General features: G+C 36.8%; 1 protein-coding gene across 1 annotated transcript in view; it reads right to left on the reverse strand.

Moving 5' to 3' along the window:
- Positions 1-309: 309 nt before the first annotated feature.
- The window catches only part of LOC140156661 (trafficking protein particle complex subunit 10-like), a 46,058-nt gene continuing 21,755 nt past the window's right edge, over positions 310-24,612 (reverse strand). The window contains 12 exon segments of the mRNA XM_072179597.1: positions 310-3,190; positions 4,122-4,461; positions 6,843-7,019; positions 7,694-7,817; positions 9,474-9,571; positions 10,083-10,222; positions 10,468-10,623; positions 12,384-12,525; positions 13,176-13,762; positions 14,514-14,647; positions 15,853-15,996; positions 20,568-20,659. Of these exon segments, the coding sequence (XP_072035698.1) occupies positions 3,024-3,190; positions 4,122-4,461; positions 6,843-7,019; positions 7,694-7,817; positions 9,474-9,571; positions 10,083-10,222; positions 10,468-10,623; positions 12,384-12,525; positions 13,176-13,762; positions 14,514-14,647; positions 15,853-15,996; positions 20,568-20,659 (2,301 nt within the window). The 3' untranslated portion in view covers positions 310-3,023.

Genomic DNA, 24,612 nt, shown 5'->3' on the forward strand with positions numbered 1-24,612 from the left:
GAAACTATCAGAAAATATTTTTAACATTAATAACATCACAAATTCGCAACAAACCCAAATTGTGAAAAAATCACCCCGAGTAGGTTTTTGGCTATTTCTCCATTTACGATCCTGCCCAAAAGTGTCTCCTTTTGACATGACATGTCACAAATACCCTGTGAATGACTAAGCCTGAAAAGCTTTAATTAAAGTCAAATTTAGGAGTTTTTATTAAAACCAGGGATTCCCGGTTTTACCAAAATCATATTTTATGGCATTAAAGTAAGTTAGAGGTGACCACTGCAGACTTGAAATGAAAGAGTTTAAACCTTTTTTCCACATCATATATTCATATTTATTTATTTTCTATCACATTTTATATACACACAATTCCCTGTATTCATCTTTCTATTCTATTAAACATTACTGTTATCAAATATATTTTACCAATGGAAAGGAAAATTAAACAAAAAAATTAAAAGCATTTTTTGACAAATATAACTGAAAATTCCACTTCATGGTAATATAGACACTTATGCACATGGTCCAATTCTGTGGTCCCACATCCTGGTTTTGTGCAATAAACTACTGTAAATATTTGTCTACAAATATGATGAAATGTATGTATACAAATTTCATTTTATTTTTCAAAACAAACTCATCTTTTCTTTTGGTTAACCCCATTCCTGACATATCTACTAACTATAAGTATAAAGGCAGAATATATTTATTAGTATTATAATAGCTATATTTTATTGCACTTTTTTTACATAAGTTTTATCATGAAAGCCTTCAGTAGTTATAAAGAGGTTGAGCAACATGTTCCACTTGTTGAAACAGGCTTTAGGCATGATAATGAACAGCATTGTCATTAATGGGCAATACCTACAGTATTTTAATACTGTAGGTATTGCCCATGAATTGATCCATTTCGACTTTGACACATTTAAACAAAACTGTATAGCAAGAGCATCATCATCTACTAGTTTAGGGGAAAGGTCTGGATTCTTATTCTTCAGCTGGCACAAATTTCATAATTATTAACATTCTATGTAATTGATTCACTTTTTTTAATAATAATTATAAGACAATAAAATGTATGTTTCTCAGTATATATTGTACTGAATGGCTTGAAGATATATTACTAAAGTATACTGATTGGCTGCACTATTCGCAAACAGGTAGTCCCAGTATCACACGTCAACCAACATACCGTTACATACAGAAGTGTCTTGACCGGCACTGTGCTTGTGCACTGATATCAGATTCACATGCTGCATGTGCCTTGACATACTTTTGTTAAATAACCGATATGACACTTAAATTATGTACTGTGGATTTTCTACAACTGCGTTTCAACCAAACTGACATCGATGCATGTAGAACCAACATGTGATTTGCCATCAGAGAGGATACCTTACCCTTCCCAGAATCCTTTGCAACATGATACATCACTATGACACTCCCATTACTTTGTACAGTTTCCCCTTGTTTTCATTTTGAGAGTAGACTGGCTAAACTTGAGTCCATAGTCAAGAATTACAATATAGGTACATTTTGTTACTATCAACCCAAGCTGTACTACACAGCAAATTTGTAAAGAAATTGAAATGGGAGAAATGCATTATGGGAATTGTCAGATATATTCTCTGTGAAGCACCTATCATTCATTAATCAATAATAGGATTATAGGTGTTTCTCTAGGATTTCACCTTAACCTCAATGTTAAATTTAAGAATGTTTATCTTGTCTATGGAAATAAAAAATTAAAAGAGTTATATATTAAAGAGTTAACTTTGATTCACATCTATCATGCAATGAACATAAATTATTGATCACATAATATATCTCAGCTCATAGGAGTTACTTGTAGAGTTAATTATATAGCAATACCTTCCACGGAAAACTGTCAAAATGCTTTCTCAAGTCCTTGTCTTTCCTCATTTTAACTACTGCAGTTCTGTTTGGTCCATTTTCAGTGCCTATAACATAAATGAGCTCCGGATTTTGCATAATTAGCTGGCTCATGTTTTGTTCTCTACAGACATCAGAACGTCAGTAGGGAATATGATGAAAGACCTGGACAGGGTTAAACTTAGCTGTAGCATCAATTACTTAACTTTTAAATGTCTCACACACATTGCTCCTGAGTATCTTTCTTCATGTTTTGCTTTCACTTATTCTACACATTCCAAATGCATAAGTGGTCAATCTCAAAACAGTTTGGTTGAGCAATATGTAATTGGTTTGTAATTTTTGCAACAAGTGCCCATAAATACGTATGTGTGGAGCACTAGCTGTCAATTAATAACCAAAATAATGAGTATATCACAGGGAGCGTGGCTGATGTAGCCCAGTACTGGGCAATATGGTGGGTAATGGACCAGACAAAAAGACTTTTGCTTGGTCCAAATAAAGTGACACTTAAAAGTGGACCATATGAGTAGGCGCTATGCAATGGGCCACTTCAAGACACTTTAAGATACAGTGAGCGCCAGCACTAGGCAACACGTAAGTCCAGTCATGGACCAGCCCTGGCTGCAATAGGAAACCATATCGGACCAGATGTGGCCAACTTGTCTATTCCAGTGCTAGCGCTTACTTTATCTGCCCCCTCCCTGGTCCTCTACCACACTCACATCAGATTCAGGTAGGACCAATACCTGACTTGCCATTACTCTTATAGACCTGGTGTGGTTCAAATGAGAGACTAGATGTGGGGTCATCTGATGGCTCAGTTTGTCTAGAGTTGTCTATGATTGCACCTCTACCACACTGACATCAGATTCATGTAGAACTAAAACCTGACTTGCCATACTCTTATAATAGACCTGGCCTGGTTCAAATGAGAGAAGACTAGGTGTGGAGTCATCTGATGGCTCAGTTTGTCTAGAGTTGTCTATGATTGCACCTCTACCACACTGACATCAGATTCAGGTAGTACTAAAACCTGACTGCCATACTCTTATAATAGACCTGGCCTGGTTCAAATGAGAGAAGACTAGGTGTGGAGTCATCTGATGGCTCAGTTTGTCTAGAGTTGTCTATGATTGCACCTCTACCACACTGACATCAGATTCAGGTAGTACTAAAACCTGACTTGCCATACTCTTATAATAGACCTGGCCTGGTTCAAATGAGAGAAGACTAGGTGTGGAGTCATCTGATGGCTCAGTTTGTCTAGAGTTGTCACCTTCTGGGCTTTCTGCACCTGTGTGTAGAAACAGCAATAAATATTAAGTACCAAAATATTTCTTTAATTTTCATTTAAACATGAACACCAGCTTTTGATTTTGCTTAGGGTGAGAATTATGCACAACTAGGATTCTGAAAACTAACCCAAAAAAATAGCATTTTTTATATAAAAAAAACCAACACAATATAAAGTAATTGCTAAACATTTTAACAAGTTTTGCCTCCAAACTAAAACTTAATTGTAAAAACTGTCAAGACTTCACAAAATAATGAAAATGGAATTCTTTTTAAAGGAAAAAAAAATAGCCCCTCTAGAACAACTCAATGATATTATCTGACAACCTTCCTATTCATGACACCCTCTCCTACTCTTAGCATAGATCTCTACATATAACATTAATGCTTTACATGCTACCCATAGGTTTCAACATGAAAGGTCCCAAATTTTGAGATATTTTATCAAATAAACAACAGCTATCTCAAGAATCACTGAACCAATACTGGGCTTGTTTGTACTCATATTAACACATTTTTCAAGGTGATTCCAAATATGGTCATGAAAATGTACAATCCTTTAAAAAATTTTAAAGAAAAGTTGAAACTTGTCGTCTGCAGTTGACACTTCTACATAATAGTTTGATCAGCTTGTAATTGGTGGGACTTATCACCTCACAGATTAATATTGATGTATTTTATTTCAAGAATTGTCTTGTGACATCTCGCATCACCAATTATCAATTCCAAGTCCTATACTTTGAACAAATTTTAATCTTACAAAATTTAATCCTATACTTCATCTACTTTCATTAATATGCACAATATAGACCAGACAGGTAAACTATATCATTCTTAATGTGGGTCTGCTTTTCGGCGTACGGTAGTGGTAAAAGCCTAACAATTCCCTCCGATTACGAGCTGATCAAACTATAGCTTATATTGAGCCTTACCTTCCATTCCTTGTTCAGCATTCCAATATTTACAAAGCTTCACCATTGGTAGTGGTAGATTGCCAGGAATCTGAGGCATAACCTCTAGTATCACCTCCCTGATCTCATCACCAGATGGCATAGTCACCACCCCTTTGCTTCTGCCACATACTGCCCACATGCTTGCATCAGCCTCCACTTGGTACATCAATGATGTCATAGCACTATCTCCTGATTGGTTGATAGTGTGTCCATTAGTCAATGCTGATTGGATGAATAATTTGAGTGTACACAAGCTGCCTGCCCTGCATAGCTCTTGATCTGATGGTGGGTTGACCAATGAGCTGACAGTATATTGAGTCTGTAGGCAAAATACACAAATATTTAGAATTAAAGGAGCTTTTCTTGATTCTACCATCTTCTTTTTAGGGTATGGACTGGTCGGCTTTTGGTAAAATAATGTTACGCATGTATTATATTTGAATTAGAGAACAACAGCCCCAGTGGCAGTTGAGATTGGATTAAGCACTTCCTTTCTCATGACTCAAAGGCTGACAGTAAAATTATTAACTTGATTGTTGGGAGTGGTCTTCTTTTCCTTGTTCTTTGTCTTCAAATCTGTTTCTCACTTCTCTTTTACATGTATATAGGCTTTTAGCCTGGCTTGAGCATTTTGTTTGAGCCTGGTCCCATCAGGACCCAAGCGTGTCTCCACACTGAGCGACCGTTTAAACAAACAAACAAACAAGGGATCAATGCTTTACCTATAGAGGGCAGCATATCAATTTTTTAACAGTTATCATCAGCATCAGTACTGCGATATACCGTTAGCTAGCCCTGTGTGCTGCCCCCTTTTGATCAGTATTACTGTCCCCCATATTATGCCACTGTGTTGTAATTTCTCATTTTCTCACTTGCATCATTGGGTGATTTTTAAAAATTTTGGTGGGAGAGGAGGAGACTTAAGGCAAATATCTAGTTCTCGATCATGAGAATCAACTTGGCTACACACAGATATTTGCGTCAAGCGTATTATGCAAAGACATGATCATGTTAAATACAATATTTCATCTTGACAAAACCAATTTGTTTTACTGACCTGAAAGTTTCGACCATCTTGGACGATGGTCATCTTCAGAGTGATGTTTTTTTCGACTTCTGTCCACTAACAGAGGGCGCACCAGCGCCCAGAAGTGGGTCGTATACATGACTAAGGTAATGGGCCCCTCGTCTCTGTTCATGGTGTTCGGTGCTCTCTTCCTTATCCAGATTGCTTCACGGATACGGCGGGCTCCCGAATTACATTCCTTCTCGAGGGCTTGGGCATCTTTCCAATTGATAATATGATTTTGTTGTGCGGCGTGGTCCGCAATCGCTGATTTGGACTGTTCACTGACCGATTGTTTCCTTGTTTGTTGAGTAAAAGTTCCTTTACTACATGTACGCGCTACTTTCTCTGTCTCTTTCTTATGCTCGTTCAGTCTTGTTTCGAAGCGACGCCCAGTTTCTCCTACATAAGTACTGTCACAATTTGCACAGGGGATTTCATAAATGCAATCCGTAGTACTCATGGAGTCTCTTTTGTCCTTTGGATGAACCAACATTTTCTTAATGTGGTGTGGGGGACGTACCGCAGTAGCTATACCATGTTTTCTAAAAATACAGTGGCTGTCTCCGTCATTTTTTCAACATAAGGAACTATAACAAGTGCTTTGCTTTTTTCTGTGGAATTCTTGTTCTTACTGGGCTTTGTTGCCTGTTGTTTACTATCCATCTTGCGTTTAACATGATTAAACGTCCACTCGGGATAGCCACATTGTTTAAGTGCGTGCTTGATTTTGCCTTCTTCCTGATCTTTGTCCTCCTTTTCAGATATAACACTATTCATTCTGTCCAATAATGTGCGGATCACGCCCAACTTGTGGTGGATAGGGTGATGTGAAGCAAAATTTAAATACTGGTCTGTGCGTGTAGCTTTCCTGTAGACCAGTAGCTTGAACGAACCATCGGGTTTGCGCACAATCAAAGTATCAAGAAACGGTATGGATCCTTCTCGCTCTTTCTCATACGTAAATTTGATGCTGTCCGTGGGGTCCGTTTGATTGAGATGCGTGGTGAGATTTTCCACTTGGTCTTCCTTTATAATTTCTAAAATGTCATCCACGTAACGTTTCCATAAGCGCGGTTTACAATCCAAGGGGGCTGTTGCTATAGCTTGTTGCTCCAGAAACTCCAGATACAAGTTCGCGACAACCGGGACACCGGGCTCCCCATGGCTGCACCAAAACGCTGCTTATATATTTTTCCACGAAACAGAAAATATGTGGTGGTTAACACAAATTTAAGGAGATCAATGATGTCATCTACCGCGAGAATAGTCCGTTTACTCAGAGTCTTGTCATGTTCTAATCTGGCTTTGATGAGGGGGCCCATTACCTTAGTCATGTGTACGACCCACTTCTGGGCGCTGGTGCGCCCTCTGTTGGTGTACAGAAGTCGAAAAAAACATCACTCTGAAGATGACCATCGTCCAAGATGGTCGAAACTGTCAGGTCAGTAAAACAAATTGGTTTTGTCAAGATGAAATATTGTATTTGAATTTCTACAAACCTAATGAACCTCTTCAAGAATACATGATCATGTTATTCCACAAAAAGTATGCTGATGAACAAGGTACATCTTCTCATGATCGAGAATTGGATATTTTGCCTATAGTATGTAAAATCTGGGATAGAAGCTTACCTGGTAATTATCAAGGGTAAATCCTTGTGTGTATACATGAGTTGTTGGCTTTTCACTAGGCAAGACTGCTTGGTACTTGATTCCAAATTCTAGTCCTATGACATTATGCCCTGCAGCCCCATTCTCATTGACTTCTACTATCCATACATAGGAGACACTGTTACCACTACATAGAGTCTGAAAATGAAGAAAACAACACTGTTTAATATTGCGGTTAGTTAACCAGCGGCTTGTAATAATAGCACATTTACCAACATTTGTGAAGTATGGATTTACCTTTTGCCATTTTAGACCAAAATTACCATAGCATAATAAAAATATTGTCTTGGTTACATCATAACCCCTCAAAAATGTTGTCTGGCATGCCACTGGCATTAGAGAGCAGTTCAATAAAAAAAGGAGGAACAGAACACAAAAAAGAGGAAATTTTTGAATATCCTATATATATTTGTACAGGGTAAAAAAAAAAGCTGAAAAGGAAGAATTCCCTTAATCCATGGAAAAATCTAAAGAGCATGCTACTGTCCTGGCACGCACATGTTCTGTCTAGTCTACCTGCAGGTACACATACATTTTTGTACCTATTTTATAGGTCTGCATCTGTTTGATATATGATATGAGTGTACCAATAACAATAAGGGTTCCCAACTTATAATGGAATTGAAGTCTGCCACTCAAGACACCATGGCTAAATTGTGTAACACATGATGTCTCACCTATGAGCCCAATTAATGTAAAAGCTCACAGCCCCTAATAGGGCCACAACCCACTAGTTATAGGAATCCCTTTATTACAACTTTTGCCAGACTTTGGTGAAGATTCTGGGATAACATATGGGTAGAGCATCTTACCAATGGTTCATCTGCATGTACAGCTGTCAATGTCAGACTTCCCTTGCTGGTTTGTGACAGTGATGGCTCACTTAAAAGGAAATTGGTTCCACATAAACTGTTCACTGATATCTGCACACATTTCCTACAGAAAGAGAACATTTGAAATCTAAACACCTCTATGGAAGACACAGCCTTAATCTCCCACACAGGCAATCCCATTTGAAATTCACACTCCCTGTGTGAGAGGTTAAGGTCATGTCTTGCATAAGGTGTGTATGGACTGCAACTGGAATAGTCCATAATAATAATAATAATAATAGCTTTATTTATACACGGTAAAAACATGTTCAATACAATATTGTTCTTCCACATGTCCGTGTGGATATTAAAAATATTACTAACAAACACAAGTTAATTTACAATATAATAAAAACTAAAATTAATACGATCTTTTACTAAAAGACAAAATATATATAATAAATAAAATAGTAACCCTGCTTTCTTCCTCATACAGTCACACTCTCACATGCACTCCTCTCTCACCCTCTCAACACACATCCTCCATACATCTTTCACAATAAAACGTTATAATATGATTTATGTACAAGTTATATTTAAATTATTAAAATACATCATCAAGACCACTATTGCACAAAAACATACAAAATGATAAATTATTCAAAAATATTATTAGGAAATAAATTATTAAAATACATCGTGATAATTTGCAGGCCCACTATTGCACAAATACAGAAATTTCATATTAATATAAAATACTATAAAAGTAGCACCTACGTTCATCTTCATACAAGCACACATATTCCCACCATGAAACAACATACACTCCACTCACCCCTCATTTACATACACGCACACCCCAACTCACCAAGCATATTGTTAAACCCTTTCATCCCCTCAACACGCATCATCCATACCCAAGATCCATACATCATATACGATTTATATACAAATTAAATTTAACTTATTAAAACACATCATCAAGATCACTATTACATAAATAATACAGATATTAAACAATATAAAATATACAAAATGATAAATTATTCACAAATATTAAGAAATAAGTTGTTTAAAATGTTTCACATTGCACATGCTTCTAGCACTGTCATCCATCGAGTTCCACAGTTGAGCACCTCTATAACTAAAGCTACGCTTCTTATATTCAGTATTTGGCTTATCCATGATAAAAATTTCTTTATTTCTGGTGTTATAACAAGTTTTTTTTAACAAATCTATTGCACAGATATTTTGGTGCTTGATTGTTTACAATTTTATGCATTGTAACTGCTTCGCTTATGTATAACTTTCCTTCAAGATTTTTCCAGTTTAAAACATTTAAAGCTTCTGTACTTGACTCATATCTACTTACACCTGTAATAATTTTTGCTGCTCTGTTTTGTAAGACTTGAAGTTTATTACTAAGGGTTTTGTTACATCTTCCCCAAACAACATTGCAATAGTCAAAGTGAGTGGCAACAATGCTTTTATAAAGTAGACACTGATGGTGTTTGGGGATAAAATTAGCGGCTCTCCATTCTGAGAGAGATCAATACAAAAAAATGCTTCAACAGGTTTTTTTTTTTGAGAAATCCAGAAATGGTTATATATTTTATATGCATGTAAATATATGACTGTTTCTGGATTTTTCTAATAAAACCATGAACTGCAGTAACACTGCTCCTGAAACAAAATGTATATATCATGCAGGAAGCAAACTTGTTGTTTGCAAGTTTTTTTAACCTTAATAATGAACAAAAAATTCTTGATTAGGACCTACCTTGTGCCTGCTGTATGCAGATGGTGTGACACTCTGAATGGTTGCTGGAATATCAGATTGGTTGATACTGTGTCATTCCATGGACATGATATGGTCCCCTAAAAATATAAAGCAATTCATTATCAGACTTGTTTCATGGATATCATACGCTCCCCTAAAAGTATAAGCAATTCAGTAAGAGATCATTTTGTATTGAAATTTAGTATGTCAATGGCTCACAGATAATGAAAAGGAATAAAATACGAAATTGTTTTTGGGTGTTCCAAATGGGACCACTCATATTCTAATGGCATGGTCAGAAACAGCTTTTCCATTATATGCCTGTTGTGACCAGCAAATAGTTGCTTTGTTACCGGTATACTAATCTGATATTGATGTAGTCCTATTCTGGATCCATCCTCCTCATCTTGCTCCATTAATTTGGCCATGACAGGTATAGTGATTCCTATGGTTGACCCCCTCCCCCTGGCTATGTCACTATACTAACCTGATATTGATGTAGTCCAATTCTGGATCCATCCTCCTCATCTTGCTCCAATAATTTGGCCATGACAGGTATTGTGATTCCTATGGTTGACCCCCTCCCCCTGGCTATGCCAATGTACTAACCTGATATTGATGTAGTCCAATTCTGGCTCTATCATCCTCCTCATCTTGCTCCATTAATTTGGCCATGACAGGTATCGTAATTCCTATGGTTGACCGAGGTTGGATGCGGTCTCCAGTGAAACTAATAGTGGCTTTGTTACCTGCAGATGAAGACACAAATTAATTATTGTCTTCAAAATATGCATAACAGGACAAGTAAAAATACAAACAAACAAAGAGGAAAACAAAGAAACATAGATATTTGTGATGTTTATTAATGCGGGCAGAAGGTTTGGGACAAAATTAAATTAATATGGCTTAAATTTTAGTGTGGATTTACCGAAAAGGTGAATTGCCAATGAATGGCAAATGCAGAATTCAAGCCCTGGCATAAATTTTGATTTACCTTCTGATTTGATGGTATATTGCTCCTGGTTTGATTGCAGTATGTCTACATTACTATGAGTCTCTATCTTCAAGGTGTCATCAGATTTCATGGTGTAGAATCCAGTGAAGAGGCTAAGAGTGATATCTTGGGGTATACCAGCTAACAAGGGATCATCTGTAGGGATAAATGTCATCAAGTAATATTTATTATTGTTTGGAATAACAGTAAGGTAAGGTAAAGGAGGTGAACCTGTAAATAAACAGTGAACAGAGTGCCCATCTCTCTTTCATTGGTGATTAGCCCAGACTCCTCCATGTAATGTTGCTGTAGGAGGATCGCTAGCTACACCTCCTCCACAGCAAGTCTGTTACCATCCCAACATTAAAGAATGCCGGTAACCATTTATACACCTGGGTAGAGAGGAGTAATTGCCGTAAAGCACCTTGCTCAAGAGTACAACACGAATGTCCACGGAACCCACAATCTCACAAGCACAAGGCATGTGCCCAATGGCTAGACTTGTCTCTGTCCCAGCCGGTTTGTGTTCCTCTGTCACTAAACAAACCGTCTGGCGACAACCCTGAAATGACAATCGCTGATTGGTTAATGGATTTCCAAATAAAACTGTTTTCAATTGGCTATAGGACGTGACTTGTGTAAGTGACACTAAACATCATAGACCCTCCACTATTTGTAGTCTTTGTAGATACCGCAAACGAAAAATGTACGCTTAGCTAATAGCAGCCACTGACGCTACCGATCGTCCGATATCGCCTTTCATGTACGCGACTTGCAGTGCGTACTCACGTACATTGTGTGGATTTATGTAACCGCATAGCTGTCCATCAACCACTGCATGCGCCGAAGCCCAGCGTTGATTGACAGCAAAATTTAACGCCAGTATTTATGGCGTTGATGTTCAGCCAATCAGAAAAGATGTACTATGGGGTTGTCGCCAGACGGTTTGTTTAGTGACGAAGGAGCACAAATCGGCAGGGACCGAGACTATGGCTAGACCACACATGCCCAGTAAAAGGGTCATTCCACACGCCCTTTTGGATGGCATGACCTTAATCTCCCACCCAAGGAGCGTATATTTCAAATGGTGTAGAACTATTCATTCAGGTAATCCCATTTGAAATTCACACTCCTTGTGTGAAAGATAAAGGTCATGTCTTTACATCTAGCTTGTGTATGGATTTCAACTGGAATAGCCTAATGGGTTTATTGTTGAATACCATTCCTAAGGTTAAAAAAAATAAATGTTGTGTCTCAAAGCCCCACACACGTTTGTTTTTCTTAACGAATCCATTTCAGCTAAAACGGCAAATTCATTTTTTATTTCCTTCTTTTGAACACTGACAAATGACATTTTAATTCAAGTTTAAATTGAAACTCAAATCTTCAGGTGGATTCCTCTGATCTTATAAATAAAATTTTACCCAACTACATTTTAAGACTCCCAATTTATGCTAGATAAGTCCCAAAAAGTGTTAATTTGGAGAAGGTGCTATATAGTTACGACCCTGTTTAAACACAGAGTAATCTACTTCCATTGCGACATCAAATTCAGATTATGACTGAGGATTAACATACATTATTTGTTAACACAGTAGTTGACTTCAAAACAAATTGGGAATTTGACTTTTACGTCATCACTTGCTAATGCTTCAAATAACCATTATGAACTTGACTTCTAATTGCGTGTTTGTTTACACTGCAAAAGTCGAGTTTGAATTCAACAAAAGTTGCTCTGGGTCATCATTAGAAGTCAACGTCCAAGTCAAGTTAAAAACATAGCAACTCAAATAGAGGGCACAAATAAAGTCGAGTTCAAATTTGACTAAGTCAACTTCAGTCTCTGTGTGAATGGAGTCCATGACCATACAAATGTGTCAGACATGATGATATTTTAATATTTTAAAACAACTTACCACCTATAGTTGTTATAGTCAATGTTGGTTCTGGACTTAAAACTTGCAAACTGATGCCACAATCCCCCAGAGGCAAGATGAATTCAACCCCTCCTAACTTGGCAATCAATTGCTTGGCCCAGTATGTGCCATTGTCAGATGGCTGAAATACAATGGGAACAGATTTACATATTATGATTAGATAAGAAACAAAGAATTAAGTAAAATGCAATTGCTGAGGGAGTAAAAGACATCACAGCATGATATGAAGTAAACAACGTAGTTCTCAAAACTAAGTGTAAAGTCTTACAGCCCTAACAATTTGCTGAAAATTTTCAGTACTTTTTTTCTCTGAAAAAGAGTCTTGGTTAGCAGTGATGTAGCTTGCGACACCATTAAACCATCTTCATTCAGTGTAGTGTGTGCAATCCTCTGGTCACATGACTACCCGGTGCTTATGGACTATACTGATTGAAGACGCTGTGATGGTGTGGCAAGCTATGTCACTTGGAAAAAGGAAACTTTTTATTAAAGTCTGATATCAGTCTACATACTTCTAACCCTAGCAATTTCTTAAGAATTTTTCTTTGGCCGGGATGGATCAGATCTCATCAAATATTTTCATGTAATGTCCAGGTAGAAAGTTTTGTACTGTCTTAATTTCTTTAACAAAACAAGACTTTCAGATTATTTGGAAGACAAACTTTCAAATATAATTATAATTCCATCTAGCCAAAAGACATCCTTCAAAAACACAAACATAAATATAAACTCCAAACATTTTATCCTTGAACTAGACTTAAATCTACATACCTTGAATGAAAACACAAGTTCATTTGATCCTGGTATCAGCTCCACTACATCTTTGTTCCCCAACATCACAGTCACATCCTCTTTCTGAACCACCTCTTGCAATCTCCCCAAAGACGATGTACTATCCTCCCTTTTCAACACTGTCTGTGCATTACGACAAGCTAACAGACTCGCATGCGGCATCTTAACATTACTGCTAGCATCCAGCTGGTATCGCACTTCCTCATCAAGGTCCAATGGCTGCTGCATCTGCTGTTTCATACGCAACAGTCTACCATGTGATCCATATCTTTGCCCTGATTGGCCATCAGCTGATGAATCCTCACTGTCTTTTGTGCTACGGGGGTTACCATGTAACTGTGTTGGGGTAATCACAGGTACAGGACTGTCTATGGAATAATGCTGCAAGCCTAGTGAGATGTGTTCAAATGTAATGGGTTCCTGGAGGAAGCTGTGAAGCTTGAGGTGGATTTCAGCTGAGTCATTCCTACCCATTTTACCATTCTCTGGTCTTAGACTATAGGTGGTTATGTCAATCATTGGTAGTATTGGTAAGATGCTGGTCATTACTTCTTCTGGAAGTTCAGCTGGAAGTACAAAATGATAACATTAGTTAGAGAACCACTGAACCAATACTTAAGCAGTTTGATTGTTTGTTTGTTTAAAATGATCTTCCCTTAGGAACTCGACAACGACCCATAATAGGAGAGGGTTAACGGCTCGCACTACCCCATCCCCAGTCTACGCCAAGCTGGCCCAAGTAGGCCAATTTCGACAAACTTTTACATCTTTCAGGAAATGCCATTTTGTAAGACTTGCATCTTGACAATCCTTTGTGGATCAAGGAAGTGAAGTGAACTGATTATGATATCAACAAAAAATATCAGTGCTGCAATGTAGAAGTCATCTGGGAGCAGGTTGAGCAACCACCACGCAAACGAAGGTGGACTATTTTTCATGGAGTTTTGATACAGGAAATTGAATTTACCATACATTGAAACAAAATAATGAATAATGTCATGATGACAACAGCCTGTAAGAGATTGAAACACCAGGAAACATACACTTTCATGCAGTACACCTTTCAATCAGGGTTTTCAATCTTTCTACTAAGGGTGGGCATGGGGCACTGCTCCCCCGTGAGAAGATTTGGCCCCCTAAGGGTGGGCATGGGGCACTGCTCCCCAGTGAGAAGATTTGGCCCCCATGTGAGATACTGAGCACCCTGATATTATGATTTTTAGGCCTTTTTTGTACTTCTAAGCCCATTTTGAACATTTTCCCCTTTAAAGTTGCTTTGCCCCCCCCCCTTGGCTATGCTACACCTTCCCATCTTACCATTTTGATCAGCCTGTGTGTCATCAGTTGTAGTAGCCAAGTCCTGAGCTACTTTGACAACTTCTTTGCCATACAATAGTCGATCTTCTTCACTCAGGATTGGGTCACCAGCCAACATACAGCATGTCTTCAGGTATGTGCATTTCAGTTAAGGAAAAGAGAACTGCCACATGGATGTACCCTACTCTATAGCCAATATTTTTCTGTTTCTAATTTGTAAATTCTGTTTTCTCAATTTGCCATTTTCCATCTTTTCCCCTTGTTTTTCTGATATTTTTTATCTTGTGTCAAAGGCAAAACCACAGACCTACCACTCACTTCTGGAACCCACCACTTAAGGCTCACTTTGATGCTAGACACCACCACTAAAACTCAACAAACATGTGGATTTTACCAAATTTGTCCTTAAAGTGTCTACTTGTGTTGAAATCTTGCAATGAAAAACTAAATTCTGTAAATTGCCGTCCGGCACTGAAATACTGCTAGCTACAAGCCTGCAGATGAGTAAATATCACAATTCTCCAACAGGCAAAGTCCCCATGTATTATATGCTGTGAATTTAGAATTTTCGCATATTCATGAAGGCCGATTGTATGTGTCTAACAAATCACGCCAGCGCTGCGTGCCTTCATGTTATGCTGTATATTGTTATGTATCCTCCCGTTTACGTGAAAGATTGTACAATTATGCAGTATGTGCATTGCAGTTTTGTATGTCACACTCCATGTAACGTTTGGCCCTTATTAACATTAACGTGTGATGCTGGGAGTTTATCTGTTAGTGGATAGTCATCAGTAGGTCAATGTTACTGTTTTGTGATCAGATTTTCTCAAAATACCTGGAAAACCAATTGTAAAAGCTATTCTAAAACACACAGCACACTCTACTATCAATGCAGTGCAAAGACACAACAGATGCCCCCCAAAATATAATTAAATTACCGTCTTCATTCCAGTAAGCGCCCATGCCCCAATAAGCGCTCACCTATTTTCAATTTGCTAAAGGGTACCATTAATGTTGAAGTGACAGATAGACGTCAATACAGTGAAATAGCTGGGATTAGAAGTCCTGTGTAAACTTGCAATACATTATTTGCATCAGAAAAGCTACTAGAACGTCTCAGGACCCTTTTATAATGTACGTAAATTTGTTTCTAATAAACGCCAGCTAGGAAAAAATTAGGCAAACCATGTAAAATAATAAGCGCCCACCCAGAATGACTTTGTTAAACGGTACATTTCAAAACAAAAACACAATCTCTCTTTATTGTTTACTTGCTGCCAACTACCAATATTGTTCCTTACTGATTGTTTGGATTAAAATCCGATCATAAAAAGGATATTTTTGTTTACTAGACATTAGTTTCTGACACTGTGCTATCTGTTTCCTGGTATGTGCTGCTGGCAGTGGCCATCCTTCCTTTTCATAGATACGCATAGCATCTGTCAGGAATGACTCAGCCTTACTCAGCTCACCTTTCTTTCTGTAATGGGAACATATAAAACAGATAAAAAATCAGTCAAGTATGTCATTTTAATGCAATTATTAGGAAGGAGATAAGTCTGCATGATAAAGCTCAATGTGTTACTCTTTGGAAAATCTGCAATATTGGATGTTTATACATGGTTATGGGGTATTCCAGTTGAAATCCATACACTACTATGGAAGGTACTGCCTTAATCTCCCACACATTCAGTGTGAATTTCAAATGGGGTTACTTGAATAGGTGACTCCATTTGAAATTTCCACCTCTATGTGGGAGATTAAGGCTGTGCCTGCCATAGTGGTTGTATGGATTTCATCTGGAATAACCCAAATGTATGGCAAAGCGACCAAATGAGGTAGATGTCAGCAAAGCAAAATGTGTGCAAGAGGTCCATATACATGTATCAATTTTGACTGTCAGAACACATTAGATAATATTGCACTCTACATATCCAGGTAGCTTCCCCTGGTGTTAAGATGGAATACAGTAACTTGGTGATTCTCTTCTATTACCTATACTTATACAGTACCTCATGAAACTGATGATAAAATGTGTGAGGCGATGAACCAACCAAAATGAATTATGAGTTAAGCAAAACTGAAATTCGGTTCCCGATTTCATATATGTGCCAAAAAAAAACCCTGGTTTTTTTTTGTCTAATTAGCCTAGCAAAGAAGAGAAAAAATTTGTCTTGAATTTGCTCAAAAACTCATGGAATCCGATTCTTTTCGTGAATGGCTCCCTGAAGAAAGGGTGAAAATGCATGGCCGTGAGCTTAGAAATGGACACAAACTTACTCTTCCTAGGTGGCGCACAAATAGATACCGTGACAGCCCAATTCCTTACATGGTCAACCTGTTAAATAATGCTTAATAATTATATGCCATTGTATATGTCATTTGAACAATTTTAACTTATGTGCAATATTGCTCTTGTGTTTATTTATGCTTTAGATTGTATTGCCAGCTCATTGGTTGTGTTTTTGTCCGGGGACTAGGCCCCTCTTGGCAAACTTTTCCCGGGGTCTTTTGTCCTCTCTTTTATAAGAGGACTTTTCCACCTTAGGATTTGGTTGCGGAGAGGGAGTTTGGCCCATTCGGTCAAATGTGTGTTATTATTTGCTCTTTAATATCATATTTATTGTGTGTTATATATTGTATATTTTATATGTGAGCTTCACAGCAATTCAGCTTTTAGCTGCGAGTGTGTTTGAATAAACCATGAATAATAATAATAATTATTAACAGATGATACCATTTAATTCCGTAAGCTGCTTAATTCCGTAAGCTGCTTAAAGCTGCTTAATTCCTCAATGGAGCTTTACACTAGTCCTAGATCTTCATTTTGCTGAAAAATCCTGAGTGTTTATGGTTTTGGGATTCATATTACTTTGATACTTTGCACAAAATGAAACTTTTTATCTATTTTCTTTTATAACTAAAAATAAAAGATGGGCATTTTCCAATAACAGAGGAATATGAGGGTGTGTACATACAATGTGCATCAAAAATGTTAGTGCCCATTATTTTATGCAATGATTATTACATCCACATATTAAGTTCATTTAACTTGTTTGGATGTGTAGCTTTATCTAGTGGAAAGTCTTCATATGAAGCTAATGAATCCAATCGTGCATACTGATGGGTACCAATAATGGCCGTCAGCCTTTTCCGCGGGATACGCCATCTTGTGGGTACTACCGTTCTGCATGTCATGCGTTATACATTACGCCCAGATAACGCTGAAGTCGCAGCGTGTGACGACCTTTTCAGCCAAGCGCCAACGCGGTGATCTTAGCAACAAGTCACTCCGTACCCACAAGATGGCGGCGTTGACGTCACAATGACTACCTCTATTATTTGGATACATACTGAAAACAAATTAGGGTACCAGTTATATTTACCACTATATATCCTAAACAAAGACAGATATGTCATAATTGGAACCAGCAGCCAATTTAAGACCTCATTTGTTACAATCTGTCAAGAAATAAATCCGAAATCACAAGGAATTAAAGCGGTCTCGAACACAAGAACTATCACCTTGTTTTACATTGATTAGAACATGAAAATGCAACTTTTAATTTAGATCACTGTTTCTATAATTCTCAACTGATTTCAACGAATGAGGTCTTAAATTGGAGCTATAATGGGTAGAGGGAGTTATTGGTTTTGACATATTTGTCTTTGTTTAGGGTATACTGGTACCGTAATTCTTTTGTGGTCTGTATTTACTTGATACACCCACCAGCTAGTGTGAGAGGGATGTTAGGCTTTACCACATTTGTATGTGTTGATGCTTCAACACCCCTCTCACTCTATTATAATATTTTGCAGTAAACCTTTGATGAGTGCATACTACCACTACCGTGATGTTGCAAAGTCACAGCTAACAATGCGTACGGCTCAAGGTTCATTCATAAATTTCCACTCAGCAACACCTGAGCAGCCAATCAGAGACAAATGCATTTCAACGCAGTAAATATGCAATGTACGCTTACAATATGCTCTTGTCACAGATTTACTGCAAAATATTATAGTGGGTGTATCGAGATGTGTAAGCAAACTTATTATAATCTGAGACTGAATAATAAAAGACTAGTTTGCATCTGTTGTGCTGTCAATTTGATAGTAGTGTGTAAAAGGCAGGTTGATTCATCTACTGCCGTCATCAGAGAATACAAATCACAGAAAACAATGTAAAATAATGGTACTTTTACAAGACAAAAGGCAACTTTTCTAGCCCTTGTTGACATGGTCCCTTCAGTAAAGAAAGTTTCCTATTACTAAAACCAAACTTTTAAGATGGTTTGTATTATGTTTAAAGTTGCAAAATTAAACATATGACATGCTGTTTTACTGTTGTGTTCAAAAATTTCAATCATCTTGACAAATCGTAAAGAAATCCGCAAACTAGTCTTTTTATCTCTGGCTCCGATTATACAGAATGGTAAAAAGCACATGCATATACCAGGTCCAGTAACTCCTATGCCTGGATGTGTTGTAGAAAACTGTGCAGACAATGTACTGTGCTCCCTGGGTATTACATGACCACTGCATTATTGACCTGGGTGATACCTTTACTGATTTGAAAGCAGGACATTAGTGCTACCATGGGTGAGCTATGTGAAATATAATACTGAACATACTTACTTTGTTGGACTTCCATCACGTCTTTCCAAGTCATAACTTATCATTTCATGAAATTAAATGCAAGATTTATACTTTACTTTTATATCATTCTTCTGCATGAATCATTTGACTGGTATTTCTAATCAAAAATTCAAACCTGTATCAAACTTGTATGCAGTGTTTACGCATGACAAAATGACAGCCTCATGATTTATTCATTGCTGAAAGTTAGCGCTGCCATAGACTCTTGACCAACTGTAATGGGCTATTCCATTTAAAATCCACACTACCATTGTGGAAGATTTTGGAAATATGTTCCACAGGGGGAGTATGAATTTCAATTGGAATTGGCATATTGAGCATCTCCATTTGATTTTCATATACCCCTTGAGAAAGATTCAACATGAATATTCTGCAGAGGGAGGGCGAGTTTCAAATGGAGCTGCCTAATATGTTATTCCATTTGAAATTCATACTCCCCTTATGAAACATGTTTCCAAAATCTTCCACAGGGGTAGTATGGATTTTAAATGGAATAGCCCAATGTAACTGACTACAGGCATAATGTTGAACTCATCATGCCAAACTTAATAGTCCATGCATATATTAGTCTAAAACCATTTGGTTTACTGGGATCATGGCAAACCATATGGATGTACACTACATGCATGTCACAATTTATAAGAAATGTATGCAAACATGGCAGAGGTCTACACTGCATTTATTATAATGTGATAGAATCTGATTCTTGCATCATAACAACTCTAACTTGCAATCAAATAAGCGAGGAATATAAGGATATTAGCAATTTGGCATACTTGGTTACTGGGCAAGTCAGTGATAATAGGAACTCAAATTACTACTGCATTCACAAAAATAAAACCCTCACGAAAAGTACCACAATCTCAGAAACAATTGTTTGAACACTTTAAAGGCTTTATTGAAAATAGCCTCTCTTCTACCCCATACAATGTATGCACAATGTGCTCATCTTTACCAGATCTTCTCCCAACATTGATTGGTAGGCAAAGGGGATGAGACATGCAGAAGATGAACATTGTGTGGCAACAGTATTATAATTCTTAGTTTCAATTGACTCATATAGTATGCGCACTGAAGAACATGTCAATTAAGAGTAAGGGTTCAAACACATTTTCTCTGATATTGTAGATGAACGTATGATATATAATTATATCATTTAGGCTTTACTATACAGCCCACCATTCATAGTTATTTGAAGAACAAATCAAACAGACATACAACTCTTACACCACTCTTACACCATAACTGCTATTTATTTACAGGCTACATCAACTTCTCTCAGCAGTTCTTCCAGCAAATGTTATCACAGCCCAACTGTAACATAATGATAGCCTGTATCCCAGAGCTAACATTTCCTATCACAAAGTTTCATTATGATAAGATACTTGTACTTACATGTAAAATTTTGCCAAATCCTTTCCTATCAGTTTTGCAGACCTCATACGTCCTATGTGTTTGAAAGTGCCCATAGCCAATTCTGATAACTCCTGTAACAAAATGAGATATCATGTTATAGGTAAAATATCTAATTCTCGATCATGAGAGCATGTACCTTATTGTGTTATAGGTAAAATATCTAATTCTCGATCATGATCGAGAGCATGTACCTTATTGTGTTATAGGTAAAATATCTAATTCTCGATCATGATCGAGAGCATGTACCTTATTGTGTTATAGGTAAAATATCCAATTCTCGATCATGAGAGCATGTACCTTCTGCTTACCGTTGCATGAACATACTTTTCGTTTAACAACAAATCGTGCGACCTAAGACCATGATTGGTCAATAATGTCATAATTTGCAGAATTAGATAGCGCATCTATTAAAAAAAAATTCACAGACCAGCTCCGACTCAGCAAAGCGGAAATGCCATAGATCTTTGTACACAAGTGCGCTAGAAATTCTGTGTCATTTTTTGCCACAGAAAATAGCTATATAGCTTCTAATGTTTATGAAGAGTGTGGCCTTCAAGGTATAATTGGAAAAGCTATTTAACACAACAAAGGGTTAGTTCTCCATACACAGTGGAATTAGCTTTTGCATCGGGGCATGAGATTAAAATTCCAGTTTCCTTTCTCACAAAGTAAAGGGCTAAGAATAAAATTGTGTTTGGGAGTGGCCTTCTCTCTTTCCTTCTTTTCCTGGCCATTTTCTTCCATTTCTTCAAGCTATCTAGACAAGCATGCATATTATTAGGAGAGGATTTTAAGATACACTGGCTATCCAGGCTTGTGCATTTGTATGAGCTTGAAACAGTCCATGCTTTTCTGATGGATTAGTGTGTGTCTCTCATGGACCAACCTGGGTAAACAAACAATAAGGACAAAAAAAAAGATGCTTGCTTGCCCTCAACCGACCGACCCTAATTTTGGAAATCAGAAAAAGTGGTTTTTTCTATTTACTGTACAAAAGAATACCGACCCTATTTTTCAAAATTCCTGAATTTTTTTTTTTTTTTTTGACATTTTTGCATTCTGAAGATGTAAAAGAAAATGTATTTTAGAGCTTGTGTTCAACATTTTAGTTGTTTTGTAATGTTAGTTGATTCATTTTGACACCAAAATTGTCTGATTTTTCATATTTTGAGCCTTAATTAATACAAACAGTAGAGTTTGCTAGTAATTGAAAAAAAAGAAAGAAAAGAAATCCAGACCGACCGACCCAATTGTTAAAATTCATTTGAGGGCAAGCAAACAATTTTTTTTCTTGGCCTAAGTGTAGCCTGCTATAGAATTACTTTTTCTGACCTCGACCAGTAATCCCTAAAACCAGGTCACAAAAATAGCCTGTAGTGAAACTTTACAATGGGTAGCTATATTTATGGGTTGGACTGGATTTAGGACAAGTAAAAACATGTTTCTCGTCCTGGTTCATTTTTCATTTTTTTTATCGAAACATGGTTAAACACACACCCACACTGGTTCCTGTATTTAGTGAATACAATAATGCATGAAGGCAAATTTTGGTTTTTTTTGCTGATATAGTGTTGGAATTGATATAAACTCCCCACTCCCCAGTGCAATATTTTAGAAGTTATATTTTATTATTCAGTTGAAGATATATATTGTAATGATGATCATCCAGACTCATGTATATTTACTATTGTAGTATTTTATTAAACTTGTTGATCTTCATGATCTCAAATACAAGTGATTTGATAACATTATCAAGGATGGTTATCAGGTGTGGCCTTATTAATATTAATATTGAATACCGTAAAACCTCGTCTATAAGCATATACAGTGTTTTGGATGAAAGCTATATTGATACAATACAAGCGTAAACATGTCAATACAATAGATTGGTCTTACAATAATACTTGTTTGTATATGCTTGGATCGGTAATTTATTTGCTCAAACTCCATAATGGCGCCTGGATTAATTTAGTTTTCATCAGAAGCACTTTATATGCTGTAGACGAGGTTTTACGGTATAGGTTTTTCATTGTGTGATTCTCACATTATAATTAAGAGAATTTAGTCTACCATATCATGTCATGATGTTCTAAGACACTTGTTTCTATAAACCTGTAAGAGCTATGGAATGTATGGTTTGGTAGACATCCAAATGTAAAGGAAGTGAAAGTGTTTGTCATCATGACTATGGTTTTAAGGAATGTACACCATCATCACATATATGAGCATGTTTATAGTGGCTGTATAAGGAAAGATTATACTGCAATAACTATTGATTTTGCAGTACTTATACGCTAATATACTCCAAATAACAGATAATCTGGCTCACTATAAACACGCTTGACCACCAAGAAGTTCAGGAACTCCTCACGCTTCGCAAAGCATATCTGAACAATGAAAAAGACTTTAGTACATTTTGTATCTCTAACACCAATACCATCAACAATTGTCAAGATATCAAAATTTTCTAATCATTTTTACATTTAATTTTTATATGTCGACTAATACAATTGCTTCATTGGATATTATGTCCCACAACACATGAGTCACTATTGATATTTTACATTTTAATGTAACATTATACTCTTTTTGATTAATATACATTTATTTATATATATACACTGGATGAGGAAACACATATACATTTATTTATATACACTTGATGAGGAAACACTTATACATTTATTTATATACACTTGATGAGGAAACACTTATTTATATACACTTGATGAGGAAACACTATAGTTTAAGTCCGTCATCAATATCATGGCTAGTCCCACTGCTATAATGTAGGTGTGCGACAAGATTACTGTTTGATACGCGGCGATGAAAGGTTCAGGTTCTAGCTTTCAGATAGACACAAATTATGTCACAACACTAACGAGTATACAATGTATAGAACTAAATACCGATAGTAGTAATACTCTGTTCACCCTCACTTCGTTCCTCCGTTCCCCGTATTTCATTCACTTGCAATAACTCGCCCTCACTCTGCTCCCGTTTTTCGTTTACTGTTTGTGTGTCATCATTGTTGAATTGTGTCTTTTTGTTCCTCAGGGGATAATCTTTGCGCCAATTGAAATTTTGTCGCCTGCACAACTCCTCTATCTTTGGCATATCTTTGCAATTGTTTCCCCCCTGAAAATTTTTTGGTTTTAATGGCACCTCTCATATTGATAAGGTAGCTTTGGGGGGGTGCTGCAATGTTTGGTGGGATTTGCGGTGATATAGTAGCTGCACTCAGTCAAAAAAGTTCTATGATCAATTTCGCGGTCGGAATACCATCTTATTAATTCGCACTGTGCATCCCTGGGCGGGGCATTATGGGCACGTGATAACTAAAAACAAGCGTCAGTGTCGGCCGTACTGGTAAATTCAGATTTGATGATGGCAACTGGCGAAACAATGTCGCTACTCATGGTAAACTGGGGTTTAGCATCTTCTTTAAGTCAGCTCTTAGTTCCGTCCACAGCTCTTCTTTGCTCTCTGTGTATACACAAAAAATAAGAGAAAAGAACCTTTTGACTACTGATTGATAATAAATGAATTATGCTTTTGTTTTTGCAAATAATTAACAAAAATTCATAGACATAAAATACAAATACTTACATGAGAAGTGTGTTACTTGATAATATTGTGTTACTAAGAAGGAAGTATTTTATTAAATGGAGAATAACTTGAGACATGTTTTATAACTGTAATGATGAAAGCAGTAATATTATGTACAAAGGTTCTATTACTCTTACATTACTAATAAATCCATAAAAATATTTCCTAAAACTTGTGAATCATAACTTTTTATAAAATAGTTCCAAACTTTTCCATCCAAGAAAATTCAATAATATGACAACATTTCAACTTAATTATATGTGTTATTAAATTTAAGGGTATGCTCTGGAAACTAACTTCATGAAAAATATTGTAAACTTTTCAGGATTAAATTTAGATCCCAAATTCAACGTTATCCACCTTTTTTGTTATTGACCACTTTGTTGCTGTTGGCGGCATTTGGTTCTGCCAACCC

The sequence above is a fragment of the Amphiura filiformis genome, chromosome 7, assembly GCF_039555335.1.
Source record: "Amphiura filiformis chromosome 7, Afil_fr2py, whole genome shotgun sequence".
Taxonomy (NCBI): Eukaryota; Metazoa; Echinodermata; class Ophiuroidea; order Amphilepidida; family Amphiuridae; genus Amphiura; species Amphiura filiformis.